The 17,521-nt window shown below is 43.1% G+C and overlaps 1 protein-coding gene across 1 annotated transcript; it reads left to right on the top strand.

The window, feature by feature from the left end:
* Positions 1 to 15,475: 15,475 nt before the first annotated feature.
* On the top strand, positions 15,476 to 16,144 carry LOC142443571 (PAT complex subunit Asterix). The gene has a single exon (XM_075544896.1). The coding sequence runs from the start codon at positions 15,508 to 15,510 to the stop codon at positions 15,826 to 15,828; it is 321 nt and encodes a 106-aa protein (XP_075401011.1). The 5' UTR covers positions 15,476 to 15,507; the 3' UTR covers positions 15,829 to 16,144.
* Positions 16,145 to 17,521: the final 1,377 nt, after the last annotated feature.

The raw sequence follows: 17,521 nt of genomic DNA, 5'->3' as shown, positions 1-17,521 counted from the left end.
CTGTAGAGAGAGCTGGGCTATATATACCCAGGCAGCAAACAGCAAGGCAGGTCACTAACTCTCACCAACTGTCGGTCCCAGAGACGAACATTCCAATCGTGTGGGCTTAAAGGGACCTTAACTTACAGCAACACAGCCCACAGGCTAGGCATCCCACAGGTAGTGTACCCCTTTAAATTGAGGCACACAGCAAGCAAGGCAGCTGCACGCAGGTCCGATGATTAAAGAACGAGAGACAAGGAAGGCAAGGCTCACCGAGCCATTTTTCCCTCTGCCCTTCAGTTAATCCTACTTGTGTTTACCGGCCAGGCTGGCACAATAAACTAGCACAGTCTGTTTTCTCTTTGTTGCCCTCTGGGTGAGGTTGTTCTATGGTGGCCTCTTATTTATGCTTGGTGAGTGTTGCTCTTCTGCCTACTGGATTGGCAAGGATCTTTTGTAGGGCTGGGTTTCTTCTAGCATATTCTTTGAGTTTTTCCTTGTTTGGGAAGGCTCTTACTTCTCCCTCTATCTTGATCAAAAATTTGGCTGTGTAGAGTATTCTTGGGTTTGAGTTGCTTTCCTTCAATTTTTGGAATATGTTACTGCACTCTCTCCTCTTCTTCATACTTTCCACTGATAGGTCTGAGCATATTCTTATTTTGGGAACCTTTATATGCATTTTCTTGTTTTTCCCTAGTTGCTCTCATGATTTTCTCCTTTCTCTCAAAGTTGTATAGTTTAACTATTATGTGCCTTGGTGACTTCGGTCTACCTGGTGGTCTTTCAGCCTCCTGATGGTTGTCTGGTTTTCATTCATTAAGCTGGAAACTTTTCCTCCAACAATTCTCTCACTATTGTTGCAGATGACTTATTTGTTGTGTCTTCCTCCAGTAATCCAATAATTTTAAATGTTGTCCCTCATCTTAGAATCAGACATAGCTCTTAGGTTTTCTTCATCTTCTCTGATGATCTTATTAGATTTTTGTGGGCGTTTGTTAAAGTCTGCTTAGCTGTCCTCCAAGTCACTGTTGGGGTTCTCTGCTTCCTCCAGTCCATTCTCTAGGTCTGTGTGTCTGCTCCTGGATTTTGTTATCTCCTCACTAAGGTGTTGTATTTTCCTTTGGTGTATGTATTTTATCTCCTCTATCATTTCATCCTTTTTCTGTATTGTTTCCCTCATATCCTGTATGACTCTAAGCAGCATTCTGAAAATGTCTTTCTGTGGCAGCTCAATGTCTGTTTCTTCGATGAATGTCGTTATCTTCAAGACATCTTCTGCCATTGCCTTTTTTCTCCTGTTTTTTCATTGAGGTAGTTGGGGCTGATGGATGTTTGCATTGTGTTGTTTTAGAGGAGTCAGGTGCCATTTTCCAGGGAGTTGGAGAGCATTGCCTCCTCTGGGAGACTTGTAGGAATGCGTCTTCAAACTACCTACAGCTAATTTAACTGTGGAATTAACCTACCAATTTATCCTCCTGTTGCTTCCCTCTCAAGGGAGTGCCCCAGAAGGCTGATGGGTTGCTTGATTTAGTGTAGAACACTGCAAATGCTTGTTGAAATTCCCTTGGCCAGGCAGTTCACTTCAGAGGTTGGGCAGAGTTTCCTGCAGCAGCTTTGAATGTTAATAAGTGTTGGATGAGCTGCCTTAAGCTGTATAAGGCACTAACGTATGTGGGAGGAAGTTCCCTCAGTTATATGGGACAACAGAGGAAAAATAGGAGCCCCCAGCCACACAAGCAAGCATTCCCTGGTAAGAAGTTGGCTAGAGTATCCCCTGGTGGTGGTCAGCCAGGCTTTCCCCAGCCTCAGGCTAGCTTCACATGGTGGGGCTCACCTTATTGGGTAGGGGGCAGGCATAAATGCCCTAGGCTAAGGGGAGTGGCTTGGAGGTCAGCAGTGGAGTGTGAGAGAACATGGAAGAGACAAAGAGGAGGGAAACAAAGCCCGCTGGGACTGTGGGGGCATAGAGAGAAGAGAGGGGAACATAAGTAAAGACATAGCTGAGCCCCAATTCCTGCCTGTGGGGCTACAATAGTTTAATCTCTGCCTTGAGGTGGCAGCAACTGTGACTGTGTTGAGATTAAGCCCCTGTGCCAGCTCCAAACAGTCATAGCTCTGTCTTAGACAGTGGCAGGTCTAACGTCAAACCTTAGCCAGTCTCCACTGTGGTATTCAAAAACACCTCAGCCCCTCAAAACCTTATGGATCTGTGCCTACTTATCTTTATGATGCTCCTCCTGCAATCCAGCATTGTTGAATTTCCCTCTTAGCAGCTCCCTCAGTCATCATCTTCCCAGAAGTCACTATGGAATCCTTCTAACTCATAGTGACCCTGTGTACGACAGAATGCAATGTTGATGGGTCCTGAAACACCTTCACAATCGTTGCTATGTTTGAGCCTATTGCTGTAACAATTGTGCCAATCCATCTCCTTGACGATCCATCCCACAGTCTGGCTCTTTTTCAATGACCCTCTACTTCACCATAGATGAAGTCCTTATCCAAAGCTTGATTTCTTCTGATAGCATGTGCAACGTGCAAAGTGTGTGAGATCATGTCCCACCATCCTTGGTTCTAAAGATCATTCAGGCTGCACTTCTTCTAATACAATTTTCTTTGTTTTCCTAGAATTCATGAGTATTTTCAGTGTGCTTTGACAACACCATAATTCAATACATCAATTTTTATTCATTCTTCCTTATTCTTTGTCCATTTTTTTTCATTTAAAGCTATTGAAAATACTAGGCAAGAACTTCCAGAAAGATGGTGCTGAAGTAGAATCCTCTCCTTAGACCTCTCTTTGTGTAGCTCAGAGGACAATTGTTAAGGAGTCCAAGACTAGGAACTTAGACACAGGACCTAGAATCCCAGAACTGTGGGATTCTGTCGAGATTTCCCACTCTGATTCTTGCCAATGGAGAACACAGTGAGGTCCTTTTCCCTGCACTAGCAATCTCCCCTCTCCAGTGCAGCAGGTGCCCTGACTCCCTACAGAAACAGGCCAATCCAGAGAATTTAGAAGCAGGACCCAGACACAGGGCACTGCATGACTGTATCAAAAGGGCTTGGGCTGCCTCTACAGATAGATAACCCCAGCTATCTAGAGAGGGATTGGGCCCCAGTGAAGCAGAAATGCAGTTCAAACCTGCAGTAGTCCCAAAGGGTTGTTAGATTTTCCAGTGTTTTTTTTCTGAGAAAGGAAACACAAAATTTCTCATCCCGCCAGAGGAAACAGAACCCATAATTTCCAGATTTCCATGCATTTTCCCCAACCCTAGATAGGCAGCCTTCAGACATGGGGATCCATGTTGCTTAGCTACATTGCCTTTGGATCAGAAACCCTCCTCCTTGGGGCATCGACTATAAACACCTGTTTGCAACCTGGGACCACATGTAAGGGGTGGCTAGTTCAGAGTTGTGAAGAAACCCAATATGATGGGGCCTCCTGTTATAAACACAACAATGGAAAGGGCGCACTCTCCCTATGCAATATACACAATTGATAAGTGACAAGGATCACATATAGAGATTTAATATACCCATCACCTATCCCAACTATCATAACCCTGAGACACTGCTTCATCCACCTCAGTTATACTTTCCTTTAACTTACCAAGTAAAATCGCATCTCCCATAACCTTCTTCACCAACTCATTAAAAATTAATACACTTAACAGGATGGCTTCTTATGATTAATAATACCAATTAAAACCTACTCCCAAGCACCTATATCCTATACATCCTACTCACCCAACTAACACTCCTTCATCATCACACAGAATAGCTTTTCCAGCACCTATCTGATCCTCCCTTAATCTATAGAGCCAGCCTCCCCAACCCCACCACTGCCCCTACACATAGTGGAAGCCAATGCAGCACTTTAGCTCATCTATGATGTCGTGCTAACAGCAGCCAACACCAGCAGCTACCACAAAAAAATCTAGAGGGAAAAAAGTCAGTTACTGAAGATGACGTAAACCAATGGTTTATAGATAAGAAGTAGCCCTTATACTGCCAACTAAAGAACATTAGATAATGGTATTTCGGATCTTACAATAAATGATGGGCTCAATCTTGAAAACAGATGAAAATATAGAGATACTAGAATCTTCAAACTGAAGGGAAATCCAGGAGCTAAGGAATGGTGGGTGACTTCAATATACCACTCTCTGAGAAAAATAGATCACAGGGAAAGAAGCTAAGCAAGGGGGCTAGAGATCTAGACACTACAATTAGACAGCTTGACCTGGTAGATATTTACAGAGTGTTTCATTCAAATAAAATTAATTCACATTATTTTCAAGCCCACATGGCATATATTCGAAGATAGACCACATGCTGGGGCATAAGGTGAATCTACATAAATTAAAGCACATTGATATCATACAGACCTCTCTCTCTGACCACTGTACAATAAGGCTGGAAATCAACAAAAGAAAGATGAAGAAAACAAGAGGAAACAAGTGGAGGATGAATACCTCTATTATAAAAGGAGTGCGTACTGGCACAAATCAGAGATGAAATTAGGAAGTTTCTAAAAACCAACGAGAATGAGAACACATGCACCAAAATTTATGGGACACAGCAAAGGCAGTTACCAGAGGAAGTTTCATAGCAATACATGCACACCTCAGAAAGGAAGGGACTCGTGATTGATACGCTGGCACAAAATTTATAACAACTAGAGCAGAGTCAGCAGGACAATACTAGTAATAGCAAAAGAAAAGAAATAAAAATAAACCAAGGCCAGACAAAGGTGCTCCAATGTTCGTTGTGGCAAAGTTCACAATTGCAAGGAGTTGGAAACAACCCAAGTTTCCATGAACTGACGAGTGGATTAAAAAGCTGTGTTACATACATACAATGGAGTACTACGCATCGCTAAAAAGCAATGACGAATGTATGAAGCACATCGATGCATGGGAAGAACTGTAGGAAATCATGCTATGCAAAGTAAGCCAAGCACAAAAGGACAAGTACACCATGAGTCTGCTGAGGCCAGCTTAAAAAAAATGCAAAAGGAGCCTAAGGAAAAAGCTACTATATACAAACATTCCTGGGGTGAGGACCAGCTAGTATGGCAGGGACCACACCAAATCCAGGGATACATGTGTTAGACAACTAAAAAGGAGGTGGGGAAAGGAAAAAACATTAAAAAGAAATGGGTAGCAGTGACATAGGGCAGTAACCCACCCAAGGGGAGGACACTGTTTATATCTCCTTGGGGAAAGAGGGACCAGACATCAACCCAGTGCTCCAAGATGTGAATACAACATGCCGGCATGGAGTAGGGAACCAGTGGAGAGGGCTGAGGGGCTGGCCCCAATCCCAACTACTAAGTGAACACCTGCCCCTCCCACCAGAAGAATTTATTTTAGAGGACAGACTGAATCTACAGTTCCAGGAGAGGGACATGTCTGATCAGGACACACGGGAGCAAATGAAGGGGTAGGAAAAGAGAGTGAAGCACATCCTGGCCCTCCAAGCCTTGATGATGAGATTCCTGCTCAGAGCAGCCAATCCACAGAGAAGACCACATAGTCGGCCCCACTATGAGATACAACATCCCTCACTGACCTACAGCTATACAGGGGACAACACTGGAGACACAGTGTGGGAATTCTGTCCGATTTGATCCCACCATACAAATGCAAAACAATAAGGGGGTGCAACAGAACAGCAAGGGAATAGAGCAGCAAAGTCCCCAGGGAAAAACAAAAATATATTTAGGAGGTAGGGTTTGGTGCCCCAACAGACTGGACTGGACAACACTCCCAAAGGCCAACAAACAGTACTTGAACTAACTACAAGCTTTTCTTTCTTGTTGTGATTTGGTTTGCTTTTTGTCATTGGTTTGTTGTTATTGTTTTGTTTTGTTTTCTTTTGTTACTTGGTTTTGATCTGTCTTGTTTTTGTGCATGTTATTATCTCTGCAGATCTGCCTAAATAAGATAGGCTGGATGAACAATCTGGAGGAGAAAACAACAGAACTGACAGTTCCAGGAGGACATGGGAGAGGGGAAGCTGGAGGGGAAGGTAGTGGTGTTAACAAACCCAGGGACAAGGGAACAACAAGTGATCCAAATCGGTGGTGAGGAGGGTGTAGGAGGCCTGGGAGGGCATGATCAAGGGTATGGTAAACAAGAGGAATTACTGAGACCGAAATGAAGGCTGAGCATGATAGTGGGACAAGAGGAAAGTCAAAGAAAATATAGGAAAGAGCTAGGAGGCAAAGGGCATTTATAGAGGTCTAAATAAAGGCATGCACACATGTAAATATATTTATATATGAGGATGTGGAAATAGATCTATGTGCATATCTCTATAGATTTAGTATTAAGGTAGCAGATGGACATTGAGCCTCCACTCAAGTACTCCCTCAATGCAAGAATACTTTGTTTTATTAAACTGGCATTCTATGATGCTCACCTTCCCGACACAATCAATGAAGACAAAGTGGTTGAATAAGCAAATGTGGTGAAGAAAGCTGATGGTGCCTGGTTATCAAAGATGTAGTGTCTGGGCTCTTAAAGGCTTGAAGGTAAACAAGCAGCCATATAGCCCAGAAGCAACAAAGCCCACATGGATGAAGTACACCAATCTGTGTGATCACAAGGTGCCAAAGGGATCAGTTATCAGGCATTAAAGAACAAAAAAATCATATCATTGTGTGCTCACCTCCCAGATACGAGATTGCTGAAGACAAATGAGTGCATGAGCAAATGTGGTGAAGAAAGCTGATGGTGCCTGGCTATAAAAATATATATAGCATCTGGGGTCTTAAAGTCTTGAAGGTAAACAAGCAGCCATCTAGCTGAGATGCAACAAAGCCCATATGGAAGAAGCCCACCAGTCTGTGCGATCATGAGGTGTTGGAGGGATCATGTATCAGGCATCATCAGAACAAAAAATTCTATCATTTTGAATGAGGTGGGTAGTGCAGAGTGGAGGCCCCAAGCCCATTTGTAGGCCACTGGACATCCCCTTACAGAAGGGTCTCATGGAGGAGATTGGCCAGTTAGGGTGCGATGTAGCAATGATGAAACATACAATTTTCCTCTAGTTCCTAAATGCTTCCTCCCCTCCCCCTACCATCCCCCCACCCCCGCCACTATCATGATCCCAATTCTACCTTACGAATCTGGCTAGACCAGAGGATGTACACTGGTACAGATAGGAACTGGAAACACAGGGACTCCATGGTGGAAGATCCATTCAGGACCCATGGTGTGAGTGGCGATACTGGGAGGGCAGAGGGAGGGTGGGTTGGAAAGGGGGAACCGATTACAAGGATCTGCATATAACCTCCTCCCTGGGGGACAGACAACAGAAAAGTGGGTGAAGGGAGATGTTGGACAGTGCAAGATATGACAAAAATAATAATTTATAAATTATCAAGTTTTCATGAGGGAGTGGGGAGGGAGCGAAAAAATGAGGAGTTGATGCCAGGGGTAGGTGGAGAGCAAATGTTTTGAGAATGATGAGGTCAATGAATATATAAATGTGCTTTACACAATTGATGTATGTATGGATTTTGATAAGAGTTGTATGAGTCCCTAATAAAATGATCATGAAAAAAAAGAGAAAGCTTCTTTAGTGCTTCTTTGCATAAAGTTACACTACATATGATACAGACAAACATTAGACTGATTTTAGATGATGAACCATACCTAACTATTCCCACTCACATACAAATTTGGCTTAAATACAGGTTTATGAACAGAACTCGTTTGTAATCTGTGGACTGCTTGCATTTGGACCCAGAAAGTGGGCATATGTGGCCTACCTCTTTCCTCCTTTCTTCTTCACAAAAGTTGACATGACTACAGAGACCAACTGGGAACACGTGGTACACCTACTAATTATAGGCCTTCTCCCCAGAAAGTCTTCAGTGGTCAAGAGATTCCAGGGATTTCATAACATCTTAACTGTAGATACAAGACAAATTCTCCAATGTTAGCTTTCTCAGTAAAAAAAAAAAATCTACTGCTTGAGTTTTTCACGTGTTCATTCATTCATCTTATTTTAGCTTTGGTGCAGAACCTGGGCGAGGAGTAGGTAGATAGATTGGTAGAAAGATTAACTTGACTGCATCTCATAGCAATGCATGTGCAGAGGAACAAAATGCCACCTAGTCCTGCAATCCCTCATGACCACTAACATCATTGCGAGAGGGCCAATCCATCTAGGGGCGCCCTCACTCTCGATGGACCTCTACTCACCAAACGTGATGCCTTCCTCTAGCAATTAGCTTGATAATGTGTCCAGAGAAAGTGACTCAAACAGTGTTATGTTATGACTCAACCCTTTGTGGTTGCTGTTGTCAGATGTCATTGAGTTACTTCAGACTCACAGCAACCCCATGCACAACAGAAGGAAACACCGCCTGGTCCTGCACCATCCTCACAATTGTGCTTATGTTTGAGCCATTTGTTGCAACCACTGTCAATCCATCTTGTTGAGGGCCTTCCTCCTTTTTGCTACTCCTCTACTTTACCAAGCATGATGTACTTCCATAGGGATTGGTCTCTGCTGTTACCATGTCCAAAGTACTTGAGATGAAGTCTCACCATTCTTGCCTCTATAGAGCCTTCTAACTACTTATTCCAAACCAGATCTGTTGGAACTTTTGACAACTCATAGTACTTTCAATATTCTCTGCTAACACTGTATTTCAAAAGCATTGCTTTTTCTTCAGTCTTCCATATTCAATGTCCAACTTTTGCATGCAATGAAGTGATTGAAAATACCACGACTTGCATCAGGCCCACCTTAGTCTTCAAAGTGACATCCTTGCTCTTCAACACTCTAAAGAGGTCTTGTGCAGCAGATTTGCCCAATGAAAATCATCCTTTGATCTCTTCACTGCTGCTTCCATGAGTACTGATTGTGGAGCCAAGAAAGTGAAATTTCTTGACTTCTATCTTTTATTGGTCCACTTATGAGGATTTTAGTTTTCTTGACATTGAGTTGTAATCCATACTGAAAGCTGCAAACCTCGAACTTCATCGGTAGGTGTTTTAAGTACTCCTCACTTTCAACAAGCAAGGGTGTGTCATCTGTATCTGATCCAGCTTCTCTGATTATTTGCTCAGCCTACAGATTGAATAAGCATAATGAGAGGATACAACCCTGACACATATCTGTCCTGATTTTAAACTATGCATTATTCTCTTGTGCCACTCACACATCTGCCTCTTAATCCATGTACAGGTTCCACGAGATCACAATGAAGTGTTCTGAAATTCTCATTGTTCTCAAGGCTGTCCATAGTTTATTATGGTCCACACAGTTGAATACCTGGGCATAGTCAATGAAACACAAGTAAACCTTTGTGGTATTCTTTGCTTTGGCCAAGATCCATCTGATATTCGCAATAATATCCCTTGTTCCACATCCTCTTGTGAAATACCCTGAACCTCTGTCAGCTACCTGTACATATACTTCTACAAACATTATTGGTTGAACTTTTGCAAAGTTTTGCTTGCATATGATATCAATGATATTTTTCTATAATTTGAGCATTCTGTTGGGTCACCTTTCTTTGGAGTGGCTACAAATATCCATCTCTTCCAGTCAGTTGGTCTAGTAAGTAGCTGTCTTCCAAATCCCCTGGCGTAGAAGAGTGAGTGCTTCCGGAATTTAATCAGCTGGTTGAAACATTTCAATTTGCATTTCATCAGTTCCTAGAGTCTTGTGTTTGGTTAATGCTTTCAGTGTCGGTTGGACTTCTTCCTTCCATACCTTTGGCATTTGTTAATATGCTGCCACTTGAAATGGTGAGATTTTGGCGAGTTCTGTATAATCTAGTGACTGTGTATTCGTTCCATTTTCTTTTGATGCTTCCTGTATCACTTAATATTTTGCCAATAGCATCTTTCAATTTTGAAACTCAAAGTTTGACATTTTTTTTAGTTCTTTAGTTAATAACGTGATAGGTTAATTTTCAGCATTAGATTGTTAGGCCTTTCTCCTAGTCTGTCTTAGTCTGCCCTGCCCACTGTAAGTGTCCTCAGTTGTATTTGTTACTGGTAACTGGATATGAGTGTTATAAAGAAAATAAAACAGAGCGCTTTCAATAAAAGAGGGAAAACCAGTTTAGCAAGGGTGATCACAAGATACTTCTCTGAGGAAATGTTCTTTGTGATGGTCCCAAATGATTAAGAAACAGCTCTGAGAAAATTTAAGCGAAAAGAAGTCAAGAAAAATAAGCAACAAGAACAAAGGCAGTAATGTGTCTTTTGCTTCAGAGAATAGAAAGTAGGTCAATGTGGCTAGAGCTTCATGGGGTAGGGTGAGTGGGAGGAATGAGATCAGAGAGAAAAGCAGCTGTCAGACAATGTTGGGCCTTAGGAGTCACGGGAAGAAGTTTAGATTTTAGTCTACACGCAGTGGAAACTTTTACATGGGTTTTACTGGTGGGAGTGACATGATCTTGGTTTCCCTTGTTAAAAGGGTGTGAAGAATAAACAGTAGAGAGGCAAGAATGTGGATAAGGGGAACCATTTGGAGGCTTTCTTTATATTCCAAACAAGAGAGGGTGAGGTTCTTGGTCAAAGATGACAGAGGTTGAGAAAGAAATGGATGTGTTCAGGCTTGTACTTTGGATGCAGAGCCAAGAAGAACTGCTGATAGATTAGACAGGGAGGAAAGAAGTGATGAGACCCTAGAGGAATCCCAGATGACTACTACATTTCTAGCTGGAGCAATGGGAAGGGAGACAACGGACAGTGTAAGATACGAAATAATAATAACAATATAGAACTGATTAAGGATTCACGAGGGTGAGAGGGTGGGGGAGGGGAGGGAAAAAGAGGAGCTGGTACCAAGGGCTCAAGTAGAAAATGTTTTGGAAATGATGATGACAACATATGTACAAATGTGCTTGATATAATTGATGTATGGAATATTATAAGAGCTGTGAGAGCTCCCAATAAAATTACTTAACACATTAAAAAAACAAAAGAGGATATTGTGTTAGACTGGGTTGACTAGAGAAAAATCCAGGGACATTCATATGTGTGTAAGGGAAAACTTTATATCAAGAAGTAATTATGCATCAATAAAACATCCCAGGCCAGTCCAGATAAAGTCTATAAGTCGGATATTAACCCATGAATTCCTCTTCAGACTCACGTAGCATATGCAATAATGCCGAATGCAGGAAGATCACAGACTGGTGGATGAAAAGTCTTGTGGAAGCATCTCAGCACTGTTGCAGGTCTCCATGTGGCTCCTCCAGCTCTCCAAGTGTCTCAACAGCAGGAAAGTAAAGAAGAGAGAAAGTGTGTGGCCCTCCTCCAGGGAGGAAGAAGTGAAATTCCCAGAATCCTCATGAGACGGCCACACCCATAAGAAGGTATCATCAGGCTATGACCTGATTGACAGGCTAGCCTGCACTTACTTATCAAGTTGACATGAAATTATGTAACTACCACAAATATCAAGTACTACTATCTTCAAATGTTGATAAGCTGTTATATCTGAAGTTCCTCTGATTCACAATTTAATGTCACACACACTAGCACTCAAATTTTTGACTTCTCTCTCTCTCTAAGCCACTCAAACCGCTATTTAGGTTTTAGGGATAAAGAATTTTAGAGGGATTTTTTGTTGTTATTTTTAAATAAACGTTTTATATATACACACACACGCACACATATATAATCACAAATTCATCTCAAAAAATGAAATCAACAATATCCTGCTAAAACATCCTCTTTTTTAATCCCTTCCTCATTCCCCTCCTCCCTGCTCCAGCCCCTATCCCTAACTCCCTCTTAATGATCAAAGTCTTGTACGTTGGTGTATAAGCCACATTTCTAGTTCTTTGTTTTGCCTTTCAACAATTTTAAATATTATTTCTCTTTGTAAGATTGAGTTTCCTAATCTAGTTTTGTAGTTTTATCCATGTATTACAGTGTCTGGCAGAGTTGCCTTTTTTTAATTGAGGCATAAAATTTCATAGGATGAATGCACCAGTGTTTGTTTATTCATTCCTCTATACCAGAGGTTCTTAGCCTATGGGTCGCCACTCCTTTGGGGGTTGAACAACCCTTTCACAGGAGTTGCCTGATTCCTAACAGTAGCAAAATTATAGTTATGTATGAAGTAGCAATGAAAATAATTTTATGGTTGGAGGTCACCACAACATGAGGAACTGCGTTAAAGGATCGTGGCATTAGGAAGGTTGAGAACCACTGCTCTATCTATTTTACCTTTCATAGCAGGTAACAGAGTTTCCAGGAAAACTAGATTCCCATGACCAAGGGTGTTACAAAATGCACACATTTCCCACAAGACAGTCATGAGGAAGGAATGGTTTTCACACACAATTCTTAAAAAACAAAATGGAACTTAAAACTATTTAAGTCATACAAATGCATGATGATGACTCCAAATTGTCATTAAATATATTTTCACTGGGGATACAATCCCCTATCTACTCTTCCAATCCATGGAATGTTATGTTGGCACCAAGGACAGTCAAGTCTTCACACAATTCAACATCCTACTATTTTCTGGTTGTATCCAATAATAATGATAATAATAATAAACTGGTAAGTGATTTCACATCTTTAAAAAATGAGATGAAGTGGAATTTCCTGCTTCTTAAAACAATGTTTCTAAAGCAGTGGCTTTCAACCTTCCTAATGCTGCGAACCTAATAGAGTTCCTCATGTTGTGGTGACCCCCCCCCACCATAAAATTATTTTTGTTGCTACTTCATAACTGTTATTTTGCTACTGTTATGAATCGTCATGTAAATATCTGATAAGCAAGATGTATTTTCATTGTTACAAATTGAACATAGTCGAAGCATAGTGCTAATCACAAAACAATATGTAATTATATATTGTGAAATATTTATTTCTAATTACAAATAAATGAAATTTTGTTTGAAGCATGGTGTAGCATGGGTAACAATCTTCACACAGGGGTACTAGTCTATGGGCGTATGTGCATGTGGGCGGACCCGCTTGGAGACGGATAGAGAAGCGGTGTCTCGGTTCCTAAGCCCATCGGAAATATGTGTTTTCCCGTGGCCTTAGGCGACCCCTGTGAAAAGGTCTTTCAAACCCCCAAGGGGGTCGCCACCCACAGGTTGAGAACCGCTGTGTAGAGCTACTAAAAAACTTGCATTAACAAAATAGTTGATAAAAACATTCCTCCGGATTGTACAAGAAAGAGGATGGGGGTTCCACTGACCGATCCATGAGTGGTGGCAGATTAACGTTCATCAGATTTGGCTTCTTTGGGTTCTTCTTCGGGGCCTGGACTCTTGCTGGTCTTTCTCCTTTTCAGCTTCTTGGTTGGCCACCTCAGCTGTGTTCCCTTTGCTCCCCTTTGGTTCTTTGCTTACACTATTTTGCCTGAGGGTTTATCCTTTCCTGCTGCCTTTGGGGGGTGGGGGTGGGAGCGAGGGGGGGGGCTTCGTCTTTACTCTTGTGGCATCGTGGTTACAGATTGAGCTGCTAACTGCCAAGTCGACAGCTCAAAACCAAGAGTGCTCCGAGGGAGAGCGACACTCCGCGGGGCTGTTGGACCCTGACCCACAGGGTCCTCTGAGTCAGCTTCGACTTGATGGCAGAGTTTGGTTTGATTTTCAATTTTGTTGCGCAGGTTTCGCTGACAGCCCTGCCCAAAATCCTCCTCCATCGCCTCAGAGTCCAGCGTGCCTTCCACTGGGGCATCTTGGCTGGCATGACAAACACTCGCCTATCTAAAATTCATCGTGTCTCCAACACACTCAAAACTGTTCTGTTCTCCTCATGAATGCATAATGGCACTATTCAGCGTCCTAAGCCTGCAGTCTGGACCGCAGCCTGCATTCTTCCTGTTCAGTTCCACCCTGCTCCGTCCATCCAATGATCCGAGTTCATGGTTTCTACTTCTTCCATGACTACTAGGTCACACCCTATTATCTCTTCCACCTTCACTTGTTTAGTTCATGTACTTTTTTCTTCACACCTTGATGACTTTAGAGTCTCTGACAGTACAGATAATTCACTCCCATTGAGTCAATTCTGGCTCGTGGCCACACTATCGGACAGAGTGGAACTGACCCTCTGGGTTTCCAAGGCTGTGAATTTTTACCGGAGCAGAAAGTCTCCTCTGTCTTCTGTGAAGCTGCTGCTGGGTTCAAACTGCTGGCCGCGCAGTTAGCAGCCCGATGTGTAAGCCCCTGTGCCTCTGGTCCTCTTAACATATGAAAAAACTCAAAACTCACTGCCATGGAGTCACTGCTGACTCATAGTGACCCTATAAGACAGGGCCAAACTGCCCCCTGTGAGTTCCTGAAGAAGTAGAAAGCCCCATCGTTCTCCCTCCAAAGGACTGATGGTTCGAACTGCTGATCCTATGGTTAGTAGTCTGCCACTTAGCCACTATGCTACCAGGAATCTTCCCCTTAACATAACAAATAGAGATCATAAATCAGCCCCAATCCTCAAAGAGAGCAAGAGAAGCAGCTTTGAGGAAACACATAAAATTTAGGGAGACTAAATCCATGTTCTATTTTCATAGGGATAAGATAAGCACGTACGAAATACAGCAGAGACCATTAAAAGTGGGAGAGACCGCACGCCAAGCAGAAAAACAGCAAAAAGTGAAAATTTATTGTGGTATATATTAAAAACAAAACAACTAAGAGATTCTTGGGAACATTGGAGCAAAAAGACAAAGGAATAGAAAATAGGAAAGAAAGGTTTACAAAAATGAGAAGAGCCATGCAGATGGTTTAGTACGCGAATAACTACTTCCAGAAAATACTGAGAAAAATGGAAAGATAGTCATTCATTATCAGTGAGATGATTTAAGATGATAATTTCTGAGACCAGGCCGTAAGGGCTCTTGGAGGGGCAAGTACACTGTTAGTCACTAGTACGGTCATTGATAGTGCTTGCTCTGTGCCAGGCGTGCTGCTAAGTGCTTTAAATATTTCATTCATTTCCTGCCACACAGATTAATATCTTCTTTTTTAAGGATAGCAAAGCACAGAGAAACCAGTGAGCATGTCCAAGATGACACAGCTAGTAGTCAGTGGTGGAGCTGGCATTTGATCCCAGATGCCCCATTCTGTCAGCTTTGTCTCTAAAGCACTGTTTTATACCGAATGTGCGCAGGCTTATACCAAGCGTCTGGGGTTTTAAGGCTTGAAGATAAACAAGCGGTCATCTAGCTCAGAAGCAACAAAGCCCACATAGAAGAACACACCAGCCTGTGTGATTATGAGGTTCTAAAGGGATCAGTTATCAGGCATCAAAGAACAAAATATCATATCATTGGATGCACACCTCCATGATACGATCGCTGAGGACAAAGGGGTGCATAAGCAAATGTGGCGAAGGAAGCTGATGGTGCCCGGCTATCTAAAGGTATAGCGTCTGGGGTCTTAAAGGCTTGAAGGTGAACAAGTGGCCATCTAGCTCAGAAGTAACAAAGCCACATGGAAGAAGCACACCAGGGTGTCCGCGCCGGAAGCTGCCGCCACGGACGGGGTGCGTCCCAGCCTTCCACTCGGCTATGTCTGCGAACAATATGTCGGACCCACGGAGGCCCAACAAAGTGTTGCGGTACAAGCCTCCGCCGAGCGAGTGTAACCCGGCCTTGGATGATCCGACGCCGGACTACATGAACCTACTCGGCATGATCTTTAGCATGTGCGGACTCATGCTCAAGCTGAAATGGTGTGCTTGGGTTGCTGTCTACTGCTCCTTCATCAGCTTCGCCAATTCCCGGAGTTCAGAGGATACCAAGCAGATGATGAGTAGCTTCATGTTGTCCATCTCGGCGGTGGTGATGTCCTATCTACAGAACCCTCAACCCATGACGCCCCCCTGGTGATGCCAGTCTTGAGGGGTCGCATCCTGCGCCCCCCCCCCTGTATTTCCTTCCGGATTGGCCTTTGACTGTTGTCTCGGGCTTCCCTGGCTGGGGTGGTCTCAGGTCTCTCTCAGCTGATTGGAGGGAACCTAGCCCCTTCCCTGGGCTCCCCCTCTGCTAGGATGCAAGGAGACGATCCTAGGCCTACCGACATGCGTGCCCTTCTTCCACCTGCTGCCTGCTGCCGATGGAAATGCGGCCTGTGTCTCTGGGCAACTTTTCCTGTTGAAATAAGTTAATAATAAAGTTGTTTTTTCCACTCTAAAAAAAAAAAGAAGCACACCAGCCTGTGTGATCACGTGGTGTCGAAGGGATCAGGTATAAGGAAGGTATCATCAGAACAAAAAATCTTACCATAGTGAATGAAGGGGGGAGTGCAGAGTGGAGACCCAAAGCTCATTTGTTGGCCAATAGAGATCCCCTTGCAGAGGGGTCTAGGGGAGGAGATGAGTCAGTCAGGGTGCGATGTAGCAATGATGAAGAATACAGCTTTCCTCTAGTTCCTAAATGCTTCCCGCAGCGCCCCCCCCTTCACTATTATGATCTGAATTCTACCTTGCAAGTCTGGTAGACCAGAGGATGTACACTGGTGCAGATAGGAGCTGGAGGCACAGGGAATCAGGGTGGATGATACCTTCAGGACCAGGGGTGTGAGTGGCGATACTGGGAGGGTGGAGGGAGAGTGGGTTGGAAAGAGGGAACTGATTACAAGGATCTACATGTGACCTACTCCCTGGGGGACTGACAGCAGAAAAGGAGGTGAAGGGAGACGTCGAACAGGGCAAGATATGACAAAATAATAATTTATAAATTATCAAGGGCTCATGAGGGAGGGGGGAGCAGGCAGGGAGGGGGGAAAAGAGGACCTGATGTCAAAGGCTTAAGTGGAGAGCAAATGCTTTGAAAATGATGAGGACAATGAATGTACAGATGCGCTTTACACAATTAATGTATGTATGGATTGTGATAAGAGTTGTATGAACCCCTAATAAAATGTTTTCTTTAAAAAAGATTCCTTATCAGAATACCCGGTGTAGAAGAAAATGCCACTAACACCCAGAGAAATAACCTTACTTCCAAGGCCAGGGTCCAGAGTAAACATGACTGCCTAGTGATACTAAAAAGTAAAAAGAAATGAATAAGGCCTGCACCAAAACAAAAACAAAAAAAAGGTGGGTGGGGAAGAATGTGGGCTGCTAAAATGGCAAGGTTGGCAGTTCAAAACTAACAGTCACTCTGTGGGAGAAAAATGAGGCTTTCTACTCACATAAAGAGTTACAGTCTCAGAAACCCACAGGAGCGGCTTTCCCATGCTACAGAGTCACCATGGGTCAGGATCAACTCGAAGGCAGTGAATGAGAGTTTGAGAATGTGGTGCCCAGTTGATTTATTAATAAAGTCTTCAAGTAAAGTAAAGACTTTTCTAACAGGCGAGATCAAAATATTTATCTCACATCTACTTTCTCAGGTAACTGTTAGAGGGGATACATTCTCATAAAATAGAGCAAGTCATGGAAGAAGATGGGCTGGTAGGCAAGAAGCCGGAGTGAAGTGAATCCACAGATTTACATAGAATTCATAGAGGGAGAGGTTATCCTGTGAATAAGGGAAATAAATAGTCCAGGTCAAAGCTGGCCTCGGCTTCTCAGGAAGA

The sequence above is a fragment of the Tenrec ecaudatus genome, chromosome 3 (genome assembly GCF_050624435.1).
Source record: "Tenrec ecaudatus isolate mTenEca1 chromosome 3, mTenEca1.hap1, whole genome shotgun sequence".
Lineage (NCBI taxonomy): Eukaryota > Metazoa > Chordata > Mammalia > Afrosoricida > Tenrecidae > Tenrec > Tenrec ecaudatus.
This window is presented reverse-complemented; position numbering and strand designations above follow the sequence as displayed.